The sequence below is a fragment of the Pseudopipra pipra genome, unplaced genomic scaffold (genome assembly GCF_036250125.1).
Source record: "Pseudopipra pipra isolate bDixPip1 unplaced genomic scaffold, bDixPip1.hap1 HAP1_SCAFFOLD_374, whole genome shotgun sequence".
Taxonomy (NCBI): domain Eukaryota; kingdom Metazoa; phylum Chordata; class Aves; order Passeriformes; family Pipridae; genus Pseudopipra; species Pseudopipra pipra.
Window position 1 is genome coordinate 2,223 of NW_026990853.1, and position 14,917 is coordinate 17,139.

Genomic DNA, 14,917 nt, shown 5'->3' on the forward strand with positions numbered 1-14,917 from the left:
GCTCACAAAGGATACAGGCAGATGCTTGACTGGAAGTACAGGTTTTATCTGTGAAATTAAGAATGTTCTGGTGCTTTACTTTTAGGGGGCCTACATTGGTTTTCTGTATGTTGTTACAAAGTAAAAAGCAGTAAATAAATGGAAGTGATTGAATTTTTCTTCTTGTTGGTCCTTAAAACTTTTTTTTTAATTTCTACATAACAAACTGCTTGTTGCATTAGTCTTAGGATTTATAGAAATAGCTACTTGTAATGAAGACATTTCCCAGGCTAAAAATTAACCTTGTAGGAGAACAGTTGGTCCATTATCTTGAGTGCATCTTTTCTAAACTAAGTATATATAAGAGAACCATTTTCAGAAGAGTACATTAGATCCTAGACACTGCTTCTGTTCATGACTGAAGCTATGAATATTAATTACCTGACCTAAAAATCAGCCCTTGATGTTTTGGAGGAGAAAAAGGTCTTTTTATTTTTCACTTTCATATTTAGTGGATTTTTGGCTGTCCAAATGTAGTTAGGCTGCTTACTGAGCCCATCCCTGATTTAGAGAATAAAGAAGTACTTGTCATTCTGTGCACTATAGAATGACAGGCCCTTTTGGAATCAGTGGATAAACTACAGCAAATAGATAGAAGTCAATGCAAAGCAAGTTTAAAATTGTTATTGTATGTATAAATTTGTATTGTTCACTTCCATTTATATCCTGTTTTAATTTTTTTTCCAAGCTATTTCTTTGGTTTGAACCTCATCATGTCAGATGTGTTAGGCAATGCATATTCTTTCAGATATTCTAAAAACCCAGGAAATTTTACCAGGGAAAAAGAGCTGCTAGGACAGATTGGTATTTTTATCCTATGAATAAAATGTCAAGAAAGAAAATGTTATTTTGTAAGCTTATTAATATAATGGAAATTACACTTCCAGATTTTTTCACTGGTTATATTTGAATAAGATTATGAGCTCAGTGTCTATATTTTACAGGGACCTCCTGGAGCAACTGGTGCTGAAGGCAGACAAGGTGAAAAAGGTGCAAAGGTAATCACTGAAGATTTTTTTAGAAGCATGGAAATATAAACTATTTATAAATTAAAAGTAAATTGCTTATCACGCAGTGAGTGCACAACTTATCAAAGTAATAATAGCTAAACTGTGAAATCCAAATGAAGACCCAGAATTAGTAGCAATACACAACGGAGTGAAGTCTCCCCTGTGCAGGCCCAATGTAGCTCACCCCTGTAAAAGGCAAGATGAACGTGCTTTGCTGGCACCACATCTTTATATGAAGGAATTACAGGGAATTGTCCTGTGCAGAACACTGGTTTGGCTTTTAACAATCAGAGTAAGGAAACTCTGCCCTCACTTTGCATCTTGTCTATCCCTGCAGTGCCAAGCTGCCTCTCCCTCTCTGACCCATTATGTTTTTTCTAGGGTGAACCTGGTGCAGAAGGGGCTCCTGGTAAAACTGGTCCAGTCGGTCCACAGGGACCTGCTGGGAAACCTGGCCCAGAGGGTCTCCGGGGCATTCCTGGCCCTGTGGTAAGTAATGGGAATACATAATAATATTTTAAGTATCTCATTTCTTCTATATACTCTGGTAAAGCAAACTTTTTGTTTTCTCTAGGGAGAACAAGGCCTACCTGGAGCACCAGGTCAGGATGGCCCTCCTGGACCTCTGGTGAGTTCCCTTCCTTTCAGGGCCAGAACAGAAAAAGCACTATACTAATAAAACTTATCATTAATGTGCCTGTGCATTCACAGGAAAATGAAAAGTCAGTTCTTAGCACAAAGTTGCTACTATTCTGTGCTGGTAAAATCTGAAACTGCCTTCAAATTTTATTGCTCTACTTCAGTAGGCAACTGTGCTGAATGCTGCTGAGTCAGACCAGGTAGAAAGTGGAATAAGACAGTGTGAACCCAAATTCTGAGTAGAATTAAAAATCAAAATAAAATTAAAGAAGCTTAAAATAAAAAAATCTACTTCTGTCCCCTCATCAGCAAAGCAGTGGTAAATTTTGTACATCCATTCATTTTAATGACTGCTAGTTTTAGGAAATTGTTGTTCAGAGGGCAAAAGTTTAGATCATATCTGTTCCTTACAGAAAGAAAAATATAATTCAGAAGTAGGGCCAAAAAGACACTTCTACCAAAGAAGAAATTAAAGTCTGAACTGCATGGCCAGCAGGTTAATTCTTCACATGTCAAGCAAAGGTACTTCAATTTAGTGAAAAGATCTCATATCCCTCACTCTCCAAAGTCACTGAGGTAGAGTTCACCTCTGTAATCAAAACTGAGTCCCAAATTGGGAATAAAAAGCTTTGAAACAAAATATGGACTGTTAAGAGTTTGATGGAAAAAAATATACAAGTGTTACCACATAATAAATAAAATCTGCTCTGTTATTTCAACCAGAATATATTGGATTACTTTAGGAGAAGAGGGCAATAAGGGCCTATCCTCTACTCCAAAAATGGTGTGGCTCTTAAGGGGGAAAAGGAAAGCCGTGAGTAGGAAATGGGAAGGAAATCCTGTTCCTTCTCCTATGTGGACTTAGAGGATACAGGTCCTTAGGTAGCCTTAATACTGAAAGGTTTTACACTTAAGCTACACACCTGAAGTCAAAATCTTTCCAAGAGCATTCCTGCCTCTCCAGTGAGAACTCAGGATCTGAACATCAGCTACAAAATTTTCATATCAGACTTCTACAGTATATAAAAATCGAACACCAAAAAAAAGAGTGGAATTTAAACTGAAATGCTGCATAAATCAAGACTTTTACCATAAAACTGTCTTTCACTTTCATGTGCACGCGTGAATGTGAGCAATTGCCTTTTCTTTCATTGACTGAGTAACTTCTATGGGTGAAAGTATTTGAATAGCTACTTACATTTCCGAAAACATTCAAAACATGCAACCTCTTAACCTATAAGCAAAGAGTTTCAGAACATATATTTTTATGCTCTCCACACCATAAAGATTTTTTCCAATGAACAGTGATCTGCTACATAGATATATGCATTGATAACTTCTGTATATATAATTATAGATGATATTACAATGGCACCTACATTTAATTTCATTTTTCTCTGTCCTTTAGAAAACAATAATGAGCAAATAATGCAATGATGAAGCTTTACATTACATCTCTTTGTTGCCCTTTGTTTTAACATTCTAATTTTGTCTAAAGTCTCATGGATAACATATTGTTTATACATTCTCATATTGGGAACAATATGAGAAGCTGAAAGGAAAAGGATTCTTTGTGCATCTTCTCTCTAAAGAGTTTATGATGGGACCACCACCACGCTTTTTAAATTTTGTGGTTATCTTACAGATAAAATGCATGGGGTACAAGTCCGGGAACTGAAAACTGATCTCCTCACTTACAATTCTGTGCTGAAATCTAAAAGCCAATGAACAATTATTCAGCAATAACAAGCATCCTTTTCCCACATGTCAGTCACTAGAAGCCTCCAAATACATCATCAAAAGATCTCTCTTCCAATATTTGAGACCTTAAATATTCAATTCAAATCTGAAGCTGAGTATATTAATGAACTATATACTCCCAAAGGCACAGACTTCCTGTCAGCTCAACAAGAACTTTTTTCCAATACATTGCTGCAACTTAATTTTGGATTTTAAGAAAGTAAAGTTTATATGTAAAAGATCCTGAGGTTAGGTCTCCCTCCTTCCCCTCCCATCCTCTGCAGCAGATTGCTATCAGGAGAAGAATATGAAAGCTGATTTGCAGTAGAGCACAACACACTGCAGGTGAAAAGTCTGATTCTATATTCCAAAAGCTTAAAAATTTCACATTTCTTTCATGAATTATGTATTTGCCTAGGCTTTTGCATCTGGTGATATCCTGAAGTGGAGATGGAAAGCATACGCAGTGAATAACATTTTGTGCATGAAGTGTTATGGCACTGCTGAAACCGTGCCAGGTTAAAAAGGTCACTTATTACTGCCATCCATATCAGAATTTCACAGATGTCCACTGCCACCAGGAGACTTGCAGTGAGGAGAGACTGACTTAGTCTAGCAGCTCTACACCTAATGTATACATGTTCAGGGTGAGATTAATAGCCCCTGAGAAATTAATGTCTCTTGCATATGCACTGCTTGGCCTGAATTTTTCACCCCACTCTGTACAAATTACTCAAAACCAGTACTGCCATTCTTATAAACATCTGAAGATTTCACAAATCAAGAATTTAGTTGGCCCTCGGCTTCACAGATTTCTAATCATACAACCCTTTATAGATTTCTAGTTATAAAGAAATTTAAATACCACAGTAGCATCAATTTGCCTTTTTAAACATACATTTCAACTTTATTTTGGGCTGTAAATCACATTCCATCAATCACTACCATCAACCTATGTACTCTGATTAAATAAGTACATAACTGTTACAAAGCATATAAATGCACTTTGTTTTGCACTGCCTTTAATAATATTTCAAGAAAACATGATCTGTGCAGTATGTTAAAACTTATTTTAACATTACTTCCCTTGATTTATTTAGGGTCCACCTGGCTTGCCTGGACTGAAAGGAGATCCAGGTTCCAAAGGAGAGAAGGTATGCTTTAGCATTGTTTGTGCCTTGGTAATAGGAAGAAAAAGATTACTGCCTGTGTATTGACCACATGATCTGTCCTTGCAATGAAAATCCCAAAGATATTGATGTAAAGAGAACTGTCAGTTTTACAAGTAAGTAGAAATAACAAACACTGGAGATTTTTATTTTAAAACAACAAAATATATATATTTAAAAGCTATAGTACTTTCTTTTGAAATAATGTATTGAGACATCTGGGGTAGCATTTTCTAACAGAGTCACAAAAATTTATTGATTGCTTGTGAATCAGAGAAAAACTGTAGAGAAAGGGATATGAAAATGACTGTACTTTGTGAATTTCAGGGGTTTTTTATCTCCTTGGATCAGCTGTTTATACAGCTATATCACATGTGGAACAAATGTGCAACTCTATGATATGCTTATAGCATATAAATGTGAAAATTGGTATGAAATTTTTACCCATAGGTACAATTTTTCTGTATCAGTTTCACTAAGGACCATCTTGCACTTGGATCTTTCACTAAATAAGCAGTCACAACTTGCAAATAAAGTTTAAAAGGCCATCTAACAACAACAAATATGCTTTTAGAATAATTCATTTTCAGGTTTATTGTTGTCAAGCAACAGTGATAACATGTGAAAGGTCTAATTTACATGTCTGCAAAACCCATTTATTCTAATGTATATTGAGTTTTAACTATATTTTCTTCAATCTTGTTTAGGGACATCCTGGTTTGATTGGCCTGATTGGACCTCCAGGAGAACAGGGTGAAAAGGGTGATAGGGGTCTTCCTGGCCCACAGGGATCTCCTGGAGCCAAGGGTGATGCAGTGAGTACAACACATTTGTGTTTCCATTCAAGTTCCATACAAGCAAGGAGCACATATTCCAGGCTTTCTTTTGAAAGACAAAGTTATTATAAACATTTAACACCCAGAGTCTCCTGCCAGCGGTTAAAACTTTCTTAGGCATTGTACAAACACAGTGAAATTAAACAGCTTAAAATGAGATTATAGAATGTTTGAGAAAATGGAAGGAAACACATACACCACATTGTACACACATAACACAACTTAGGGACAAGATAAAACTAGCAGCACCAATCTCATCATGTTTATTAACTGCATGACTCAAAGTAGCTTCCTTTCTCCTTGTTATTAAGACACTGTGTAAAAAGTGAGCTTTCCAAACCAGTTTGAAGAGGAACACAGTTGTGACTGCAGTGTAAGAACAACTACAAGCAACTCAACTGTCAGATAATATTTTAAATTTGCAAACTCTTTTGGCCCCTAGCAAATGGCCTAAATCAAAACTCATCAGAGTTGAACATTTAGTTGGACTACCTTTTTCATAGGTATGCATTTTTAATCCACTGCAGTATGTAGGATACTTTAGTTCTGTGCTTATTCTCTTATTCATTTTTAGGGAATTTCTGGTCCTGCTGGTCCACTTGGACCCCCTGGTCCTCCTGGTTTACCTGTAAGTAATTTCATCCAGTCTTCCTGCTCAAAACACTTCCACATTGTGTGCAATAAACTCCAACTATAGTTCTATGTTCTTGTCCGTAGGGTCCCCAGGGTCCAAAGGGTTCTAAAGGATCCAGCGTGAGTAATTCTCCTATTTTTTGTTCTTTTACTTAAGTTTTGTGTGTTATTTTTAAACATTGTGTAGCATGGCCAACACTGCATTTCTTTCATTGCTTTATAGGGTCCTGCTGGTCAAAAGGGTGACAGTGGGTTACCTGGTCCACCTGGTCCTCCAGTAAGTAAGAATTCTTATCTTGGCATTACATTGACACAATCCCCCTGTTTTGACAAGGGTAAAACCCAGCATTTTTGAACTAAAATAATAATGATTGTTTGAAAATTAATTTTTTGAGAATCATTTTTCACAGATCCCCAGACACAGAAATACATGTCTGCACTGCAAAGTCCATTAGAAATGTGAAACAAACACCTCCCCAAATAAAACACCCAAAAAACCCCTATATGCCCCCTACAAACAAAAAACCCTCATGCAATAATTATTTAAGGTGTATACTGAAGTACAGAAAATAGAAGGATAATAGTTTCCCCTGGTGATATTCTTCTGTTTCCACTATTTTTCATATCATAATAATATAAAATGAAAAGAGTCCAAATCTGAATGAAGTGTTTCAATTTCTTGAAATTAAATATTGCTTCATAGACCTCAAGTGGAATTTTGAAGTTTTAGCACAGGAAACATCCACAGTTTTCACAGACTATGTCTGTGCTCAAGGGAATTGTCAGGGATACAGAGGTAACTGCAAGTCAGTTCTACACACTTATGTGAGGGCAACACACTCTTCCCCAAACAGCAATGTAGTGAGAAGAGTTTAGAGCACAACGAGGGTTTGGCTTCTACAATCTTTTTTTTTTTGCCAGTAAATCAAAACACACAGGTATAAATCTGAAGGAATTAAGCGAAATAAAGAAATAAACACTTTGAAGAAAGCCTATTCAAGGCATCTCCAAGCCACATTCTGTGGTCTTCCTCAGCTGAAGAACAAACAGAAAAGATAATCAGATCTGTTGCTTTCTACTCAGGGCCCTCCGGGTGAGGTAATCCAGCCACTGCCAATCCAGTCACCCAAGAAGACAAGAAGATCTCCTGATTATATGTTATCTGATGCTGGTGACAATATTCTGGATTATTCCGATGGCATGGAAGAGATCTTTGGTTCACTGAATTCGCTGAAGCAAGACATTGAGCACATGAAGTACCCAATGGGCACTCAGAATAACCCTGCCCGAACCTGCAAAGACTTGCAACTCTGTCACCCAGACTTCCCAGATGGTATGTTAATATTGCATGGCAGAGGAGACAAGGCTGAGCTTATGGTCTGCCAAGATACTTTGGCAGAATAATTAATTACTGGGAGACGGGTAATACAGTTGCTCAACAAATACAGTCTTGTTGAATCCATTTTTACAGGTACAAAATTTTAAAAAATGTAAGAGATGTTCTTTTGGTAAAAGCCAAAATTCTTGAAACACATAACCTGATCTGGTTTTAGGGTTAAAACTTTTTAAATAAAAAACAGTTGTTTTTTTGAAAGGTGGGCCTTACATTTCCAGGACAATCCAAGCAGGAGTGTGATGAAAGACTGATGCTGTTTAGCTCAATGGAAAGTAAAATCACAAATGTCAGCATGCTGGGACAGCTAATTGCTTCTTTTAAAATTAATGGTAATTATTTTAGTAGCTGTATACTTTAGCTTAGCATAATAATATAAAACAGCATTGGTATCATAGGAGATTTATTATCAATTATAACTCTCAAAAATTTTACTCTTCTTTTACCTTTAGAAACAATAATTTGTTCTACTGCACCACCACTGTTTGTTCTATATCAGTCAGCAAAGGTTCTTTGATACTGCTTAATACTACCAAGTACTAGCATGATAAAATGCAAAGTAGTATGAACAAGACACAATGTTCTGAAGAACTATCTTGATTTTATTATGCTTTGTTCTTTTTTCTTTTTTTTTTATAACTGAGTTTACCCCTCTGAAAAGGTTTAAATGAAAGCCAGCCTTCACAGAATTTTCATCCTTTCATATATTTTTCAATTGCAATGGATATTTTTCCCAGTTTTTAAATGGAAGGAAAAATGGATTTTGACAGTTTAATAATATTTTATTGCTTTCGTTCAAGATAGATAAGAACAGATGGTTGCCTTGAGGAGTAGTTAAGCAGTGTATGTGCTATATGAAAAGTACATATTTTACAATTCAGTACCCTCCATAATAGGGAATGGTTTTTATAGAACACAATCACCTTCTTCATTTACCAGTATTTGCTTCTTATTTGGAGCCTTCATATAAAAGTAATCTTATTTTGGTTAAAATAAAAGCAAATGTATTCATTAAAATACAAAATTCTCCAGGGACAAGACTTACAGATAGGAAAGACTGTTTTCAATAAATACAGCCTAAATCAACAGAATTTTTAAATCCTATAAATGCTTTGTCTATATTCTATATTCAGAAGACAGAACTGATGAAAGGATTTGTCATTTTTCTTTGAAACCTCCACTATTTGTTTGAAACGGGATTAGACCTGTAGAGTCAGAAAATCAATGGCTGTCCTGCTTAGGAAATATCTGGAGATAAGAACCCACAACACAGAAATCATCATTATAATTAGAATAGTAGATTTTAAAAAGCAGTGACTTTTAATGGACCTTGGATGGACTGCACTCTCTTTCATGCCCAGCCTTCACTAGTTTCACTAGCACTGCATCTTCATAACCCAGGAGTGAAAAGGTCTTTGTGTGAGGTAAATCTCTCTCAGTGGAAGCTTTAGGTACTTGTGCCAGCTACAACCCCACCAAGCCCCAAAAGGTGCACACACCTTTTTATGCAGATAACTATGCAAATGACTCCAGATTTTGCTCCCTGACCTAACCCATAGCTTATTTCTGCCTAAGGCTGCCTCTGCTCTGCTTTGGAGAGTACTCTCATCACATGTACAAATTATCCTTCTAGCTGAAATACTGAAATGGCCAGATTTTTGAGACTTGCAATATATGTTCCACATATACTGTCATTCCTTCTCTAGACCGAGGTGTCTGTCTGCAGTTCCTTTCAAACCTCAGCAGTCTCCTGCAACAGAACCACAGTTTGAAGTCAAACTAGACAAAAACAAGAGAACCCAGATAAAAACAAACTTTGATCCTGGTGTTGTCTTTCATAAGTGACAACAGCAACAGATCATAAGGCAGAAAAGAAAAGGTTGCTTTCTTATTAGGATAAAATAACTTTGCTACACAGTTTGGAGAACCATTAGGTAGCAGTAAAGCCTAGTTCATCCAAATACCAATACCACTGTATAAGGCAAATATTTTGTCATTTGTTTTAGGGGAATATTGGATTGATCCTAACCAGGGCTGTTCTGGAGACTCCTTCAAAGTATACTGCAATTTCACAGCAGGTGGGGAAACTTGCATCTACCCAGATAAGAAATCTGAAGGAGTAAGTACCAATCTGTGCTTTCAGGTGGCTGTTGACAGATCCTACTGTGCTGTCGCAATTTTAAACTAAACAGGATAATTACACTGTCACATTTTCATATATCTGTCTTTCTAATTACATTTTTAAATTTGCATACCTCTGAATGGAGTGGTAAAATGGTACATAGAGTTAACAAATACCATTTTCAGTCTTAGACAGGGAATCTATGCACCTGCTTGCTAACATTTCACTGCCTTTCAGAATGCAACACAGCTGAGCAGCCAGTTACTCAACATAATCTAGCATTTGTCACCTAAAAGCAAAACTCTTACTGTGTTTCTCTTGTGGGTTCATTTATAGCTATTCATTTATACCTATGCAAAGTAGATGTAAAACACTATGTATTAACAGTCCTTACTCATTGTTACAGACTATATCAGAGGGGGCAGAAGCTATAGAGGAAGGCTTTCTAAAAGCTTGCCTAAATGAGAGAGATCTATCAGCAGCAACAGCAGTGAAAACTCTAATTTAGACTCTCTTCACAGCAACAATTCATACCACCAGTTTACCTGAATCTTAACAGATTATAATGGTCTCCCTTAATTAGAACTAACTCTCTTTATAAGCTATCACCTTGAGTTCCTGGCAAAGTCACTAATTTGAAGGCATTCTATACAAGAAAAACATCCTATTTTAGAGCTTTAAAGTGACTGAGATTTCAGAAAGAACCATTGTTTATTATCTGGTGTGAAATTTGTCCCAAGTAATATAAAACCTTCATATCTGTTAATACATGTTTTAAATAATTCTGTCTCTGCTGTTTGATTGCACAGGTTAGAATTTCATCATGGCCAAAGGAGAATCCAGGATCTTGGTTTAGTGAATTCAAGCGAGGCAAACTTGTAAGTTGTCACTGCAACATAACTGTATTCACAAATCAGGTGCACACTATCAGCGATCAGCAGATCCCAAGGAATTTTATAAATATTTAGATAATGAAAAGACCCCCAGCCTTTTTGCCCTAAATATTACAGCAGTTATGTGGCCTCTTACCACTGGGACAACAGAAGCCTTCTTTGTGTTGTCCCACAGTGATCCCAGTGGTCACCTGCACACCTGATGGTGAGGATCTGCCTTCTGGCAGACCACACATCACCACTGAACCTTAGGAAAGCAGCTGGAGCACAGATCCCCCACCCCAATGCAGTAACTGGAAATATATTGAGTATGAAAAGATGAGGCTGCAGGCTGACATGACTTTATGATTAACTAAAAACAGATTCCCAAAGAGATTCTGCTGTTTTACACTATAAGATAGGAGTAATTCTCTGTCTTTCCAAATGGAATGAAGCTAAAATATGTGGTTCCTCGTCCTAAATATACTGCTACATTATGAAAATCTATTTACTGAGTCATAGCTGTATTGACCTTTAAAACTCCATAAAATGTTATATGTTAATTTTTTTTTAAGAACAGCTATGTGGTTCTTTTTTGTCAACAATAATTTTAGTTCGCATTGTAACCAAAAAAAAAAGATAAATATTCATCTAACTTCTTGTATTTTCTAGCTCTCCTATTTGGATGTTGAAGGCAATTCCATTAATATGGTCCAAATGACATTCCTTAAACTACTGAGTGCCTCTGCCAGACAAAATTTCACTTATAACTGTCACCAGTCTGTAGCTTGGCATGACGCCCCATCTGACAGCTATGACAAAGCACTGAGGTTCTTAGGATCGAACGATGAAGAAATGTCTTACGACAACAATCCTTACATCAAAGCTCTTCACGACGGCTGTGCAGTAAGTACAGGCTCAAAGAGCCTTTACAAAACCAACCTGTCATTTAAAGTAGAAATCAGAAAGCTATTTTTCATAGCTTTCTTCTGAGAAAAGCTTTCTAAACACTTTACTTTTCATATACTGACTTTTAGTAGATTTTTAACTACAGTACACTAGTCCCATATTTAATTTTCACATAGGTACCAAAAAGAAATAACCATAAGCCAAGCTACAGAAATGGAACAAACCTGGAATGGCCATCAAGGCATATGCAAACAGAATATTTAGTGAATACAGAAAAACATGTATTAAATAAGCCATATGTATGTACCCAAACATAGAAAATTATTTTAATAGTTTGATATGTGACTTTGTATTTCCTTTCCTCATTTTGTGTATTCAAAGCCAGGTGAAGTTTGTGGATTTTACTTTTCAAAATCCTCCTTTAGCTTTGCTAAAATCCCCAGAGGTGTCCAAACATGCATCAGCTCTCTGATCACTTCTCCATCAGGGCATAACAACTGTTACCACTTTTCAGAAACAGAATGATTTGTACTCAACACTTTGAAACAAAGACATCAAAAGAGCAAGTGACAGTTGAAGCCTCATTAATTATTTTGGGGTTTGATATGGGAGCATTTTGAAGGCAGTTTCTGAGAAGTCAGTGATACAGAATTAGAGACCTGAAAGTGCCACCTGGCTCTCAGACAGAGATGCAGCTCAAGAGGTGCAGAGTCTCTGCTCAGCAGTGAGAGTCTACTACAAAACTGCTTCATGTCAGCCTTTCTATATGCTTTGCATTTTTATTTCACTTTTGTTATCCACAGTGGGTGAATGCAGAGCTCCTGAGAGAGCTGAACGTTGTAACTCTGTAAACTGAGAACCCTCAGATCTGTCAACTTGGATGCTCATCTGAACTCCAGGACTCTGGCACAGCTGAAGGGTCTCAGCAAATACAAGAGACCATGTAAAGGAAGTGCAGTTCTGATAACTAACATGATGACTTGGCTGCATGACATATAGAGGAGCTAGAGAGCTTTCTTTGGGCAGCAAGGATGTGCCTTCAAAGCTGGCTTCTAAGTCCATCAGTTGGCAGTCCTGTCAGACTACTACTTTCTTTCCTGTCCAAACAGCTGCTGTAATATTTTGTGAGACAGTTACACTCTTTCTCTTTCAGAACTAATTAATGATTTTTTCACAAGGAAGATGTGCGCTGCTATGGGAATATTACTAGTCATTAAATAGTATAGACGTGAACTGAGAATTCTTTAAGAAAGATGAAATGTCTTAGATTATTTTTCATTTATAGGTCTATTTTAGTAAGTCAAAAAACTACGGCCTATTCTCCTTCTAAAATCAAAACATTTTAAAAATTGTAAGACAATTTATAAACATAATAAACTTTAGAGTTTGCAATATCTGCTACCTGACGGGGCAAAAATGTACAAATTCTCCACTTCAGAGATAACCTGTGAAGATCTCCAGCACATGCTCACTGCTCTGATTGATATATAACCATTTGCTTTTTTTTGCTTCTCTTTTAACAGTCAAGAAAGGGCTATGCAAAGACAGTGATTGAAATCAACACGCCCAAAATAGACCAAGTGCCCATAGTTGATGTGATGATCAATGACTTTGGTGATCAGAACCAGAAGTTTGGATTTGAGGTCGGTCCTGTCTGCTTCCTTGGTTAAGCTTAAGACAAAATCAGATCAACAAAAATGTTGCACTTTGGTGCTACCAACCCACTTCATGCCACATGCAAGTTTTGAATAAGGATGGCATAGAAAATGTGTCTTGCTGTGTATGTATGTCTTATCTAGAAAGTAATCATTGCCCTTGTAGGGCCAGAATCACATGACTTAAACTTATTTTGCAAAGATGCTGTGGCACAGACAGACAACATAGGGCTCACTTCAGGAACACCCCCTTTGGATTCCTCTGGTGCTGTAAAAAATGAACGACATGGTGCTCCTTCCATTACAACAAAGAGGTGTTAAGAAAGTGTTTAATAAACTGTAATTATTCTATGTACAGTACTATACTGTTATTTCTCTGTCCATTTCCAAAACTTGCATGTGTCTCTGAATTGCATCTGGCTGTTATTTTACATTTACAAAACTACATGGTCAATACTGTGTATGTATTCTGAAAAAATAAAACTGTAATTGCCGGTGAAGCCAATTCCATTTCTGATTAATAATAAAATCCCTTTGTATATATTGTTGTGAAGAGCTTTGTTATTTGAAGTTGCCAGTAAACTTAAGGTGGCAAAACTGGAAGATCTTGAGCAGCACACTCAAACAACTCTTTTCTGCTGATATCACTCTGTGACAATGAATTTTGATAATGAAAGCACCTTCAAAGGTGCTGTGTTCCATGGTGCTAATACCTCAGACTTCTTATTTTCTTTTCTAATTCCATAATTTCATAAGATAACTGTATATACCTAAAAGAAACAAGTTTATATTTTTGGGTGGGGAAAATATGTAAGAAAAAACCAAACTTCTGTGTAAGAGAACTGTTAAAAAATCTGTGTGAAATAAATTAGTCATATAGGTTTCCTTTGTTGTTTTTTTTTTTTTTTTTTTAATCTCATCTAGATTTGTTTCCATTGTGCTTATTTGGTCTGCATAAATATAAAAACTGAATTCTAAACAGTTATTTATGGAGTTTTGCAGTGTTTACTTAGATGTTTATGTAAGCAATGGATGCTTGCTTCCTGAACTGGATACTAAAAGTTCCACAGAATGGTCCTATACAATATTTGCCCGTCCCATTAATATGAATGATTTTTCTTCCTGTTATTCCACCTGAAGGCCAGGGATGCAATATGTCTAGGTCATGTGATTCTACACAGTTGCTAAGCAACATACGAGGGACTGCTTCCTACAGAGCTGTCTTTGACCCAAACCCTTACGATTCGCTATTCAAAGCTCACCAAAAACACAGGTTGGTTTGGCCTTCCCTCTGAACATTTTATTCAGGTAGTTGGAAGTAGAAATGACATTTTAGCTTTACAACACAAATCCTTTTGTAATTATTTTTCATAATATATGTAAGACTTGAAAAGAAATGTTTGTTTCTATTTCTTATAAATTGTTAAATTAAATAGTACTAGTTTCTGCTGGCTCGTTTCCAACTGGTATTTTCTTATGCACATTTATACATGTAAAAGTGAGATTTCAAAAGTCAACTTCTTGCTGTTCATATTTTCTTTTATTTTTGAACCAAAGTTTGTAACTGTCACCTCAAAGAGGAAAATACAAATTTTATTAATAAAATCAAGTCTTGTCTATCTGGATTGGTCATTCTCTTATTTCAGTGTCCAGAACTCACCCACAGTCATTAGTGTAACTTCATTCTGCTTCCAGACCATCCAGGCTCTAAAAAAAAGTAATCTTACTACATGTCCTGGCAAGCACTGGGCAACAGCACTGCAGGAGAAGTGTCAACAGTGAAGCTGCTGGTCTGGCCATGTCACCCTGCAGCAGGGCTGATAAGTTCACATCTGGCTTGTATGGAGTTGTAGCTCCAGCAGTCCTCATAATACTATCAAACATGAGAGAGGAGCCTGAT

The 14,917-nt window shown here is 36.5% G+C and overlaps 1 protein-coding gene across 1 annotated transcript; it reads left to right on the top strand.

Moving 5' to 3' along the window:
* Window positions 1-954: 954 nt before the first annotated feature.
* Window positions 955-14,642, top strand: LOC135408368 (collagen alpha-1(XI) chain-like; the record flags this gene model as incomplete). The annotated part of the gene is made up of 13 exons (XM_064643553.1): window positions 955-1,037; window positions 1,431-1,538; window positions 1,624-1,677; window positions 4,529-4,582; window positions 5,305-5,412; window positions 6,008-6,061; window positions 6,151-6,186; window positions 6,290-6,343; window positions 7,150-7,399; window positions 9,466-9,578; window positions 10,391-10,459; window positions 11,126-11,359; window positions 12,886-14,642. Coding segments are annotated over 13 exons (1,364 nt in total), but the record flags the coding sequence as incomplete, so codon positions are not given.
* Window positions 14,643-14,917: the final 275 nt, after the last annotated feature.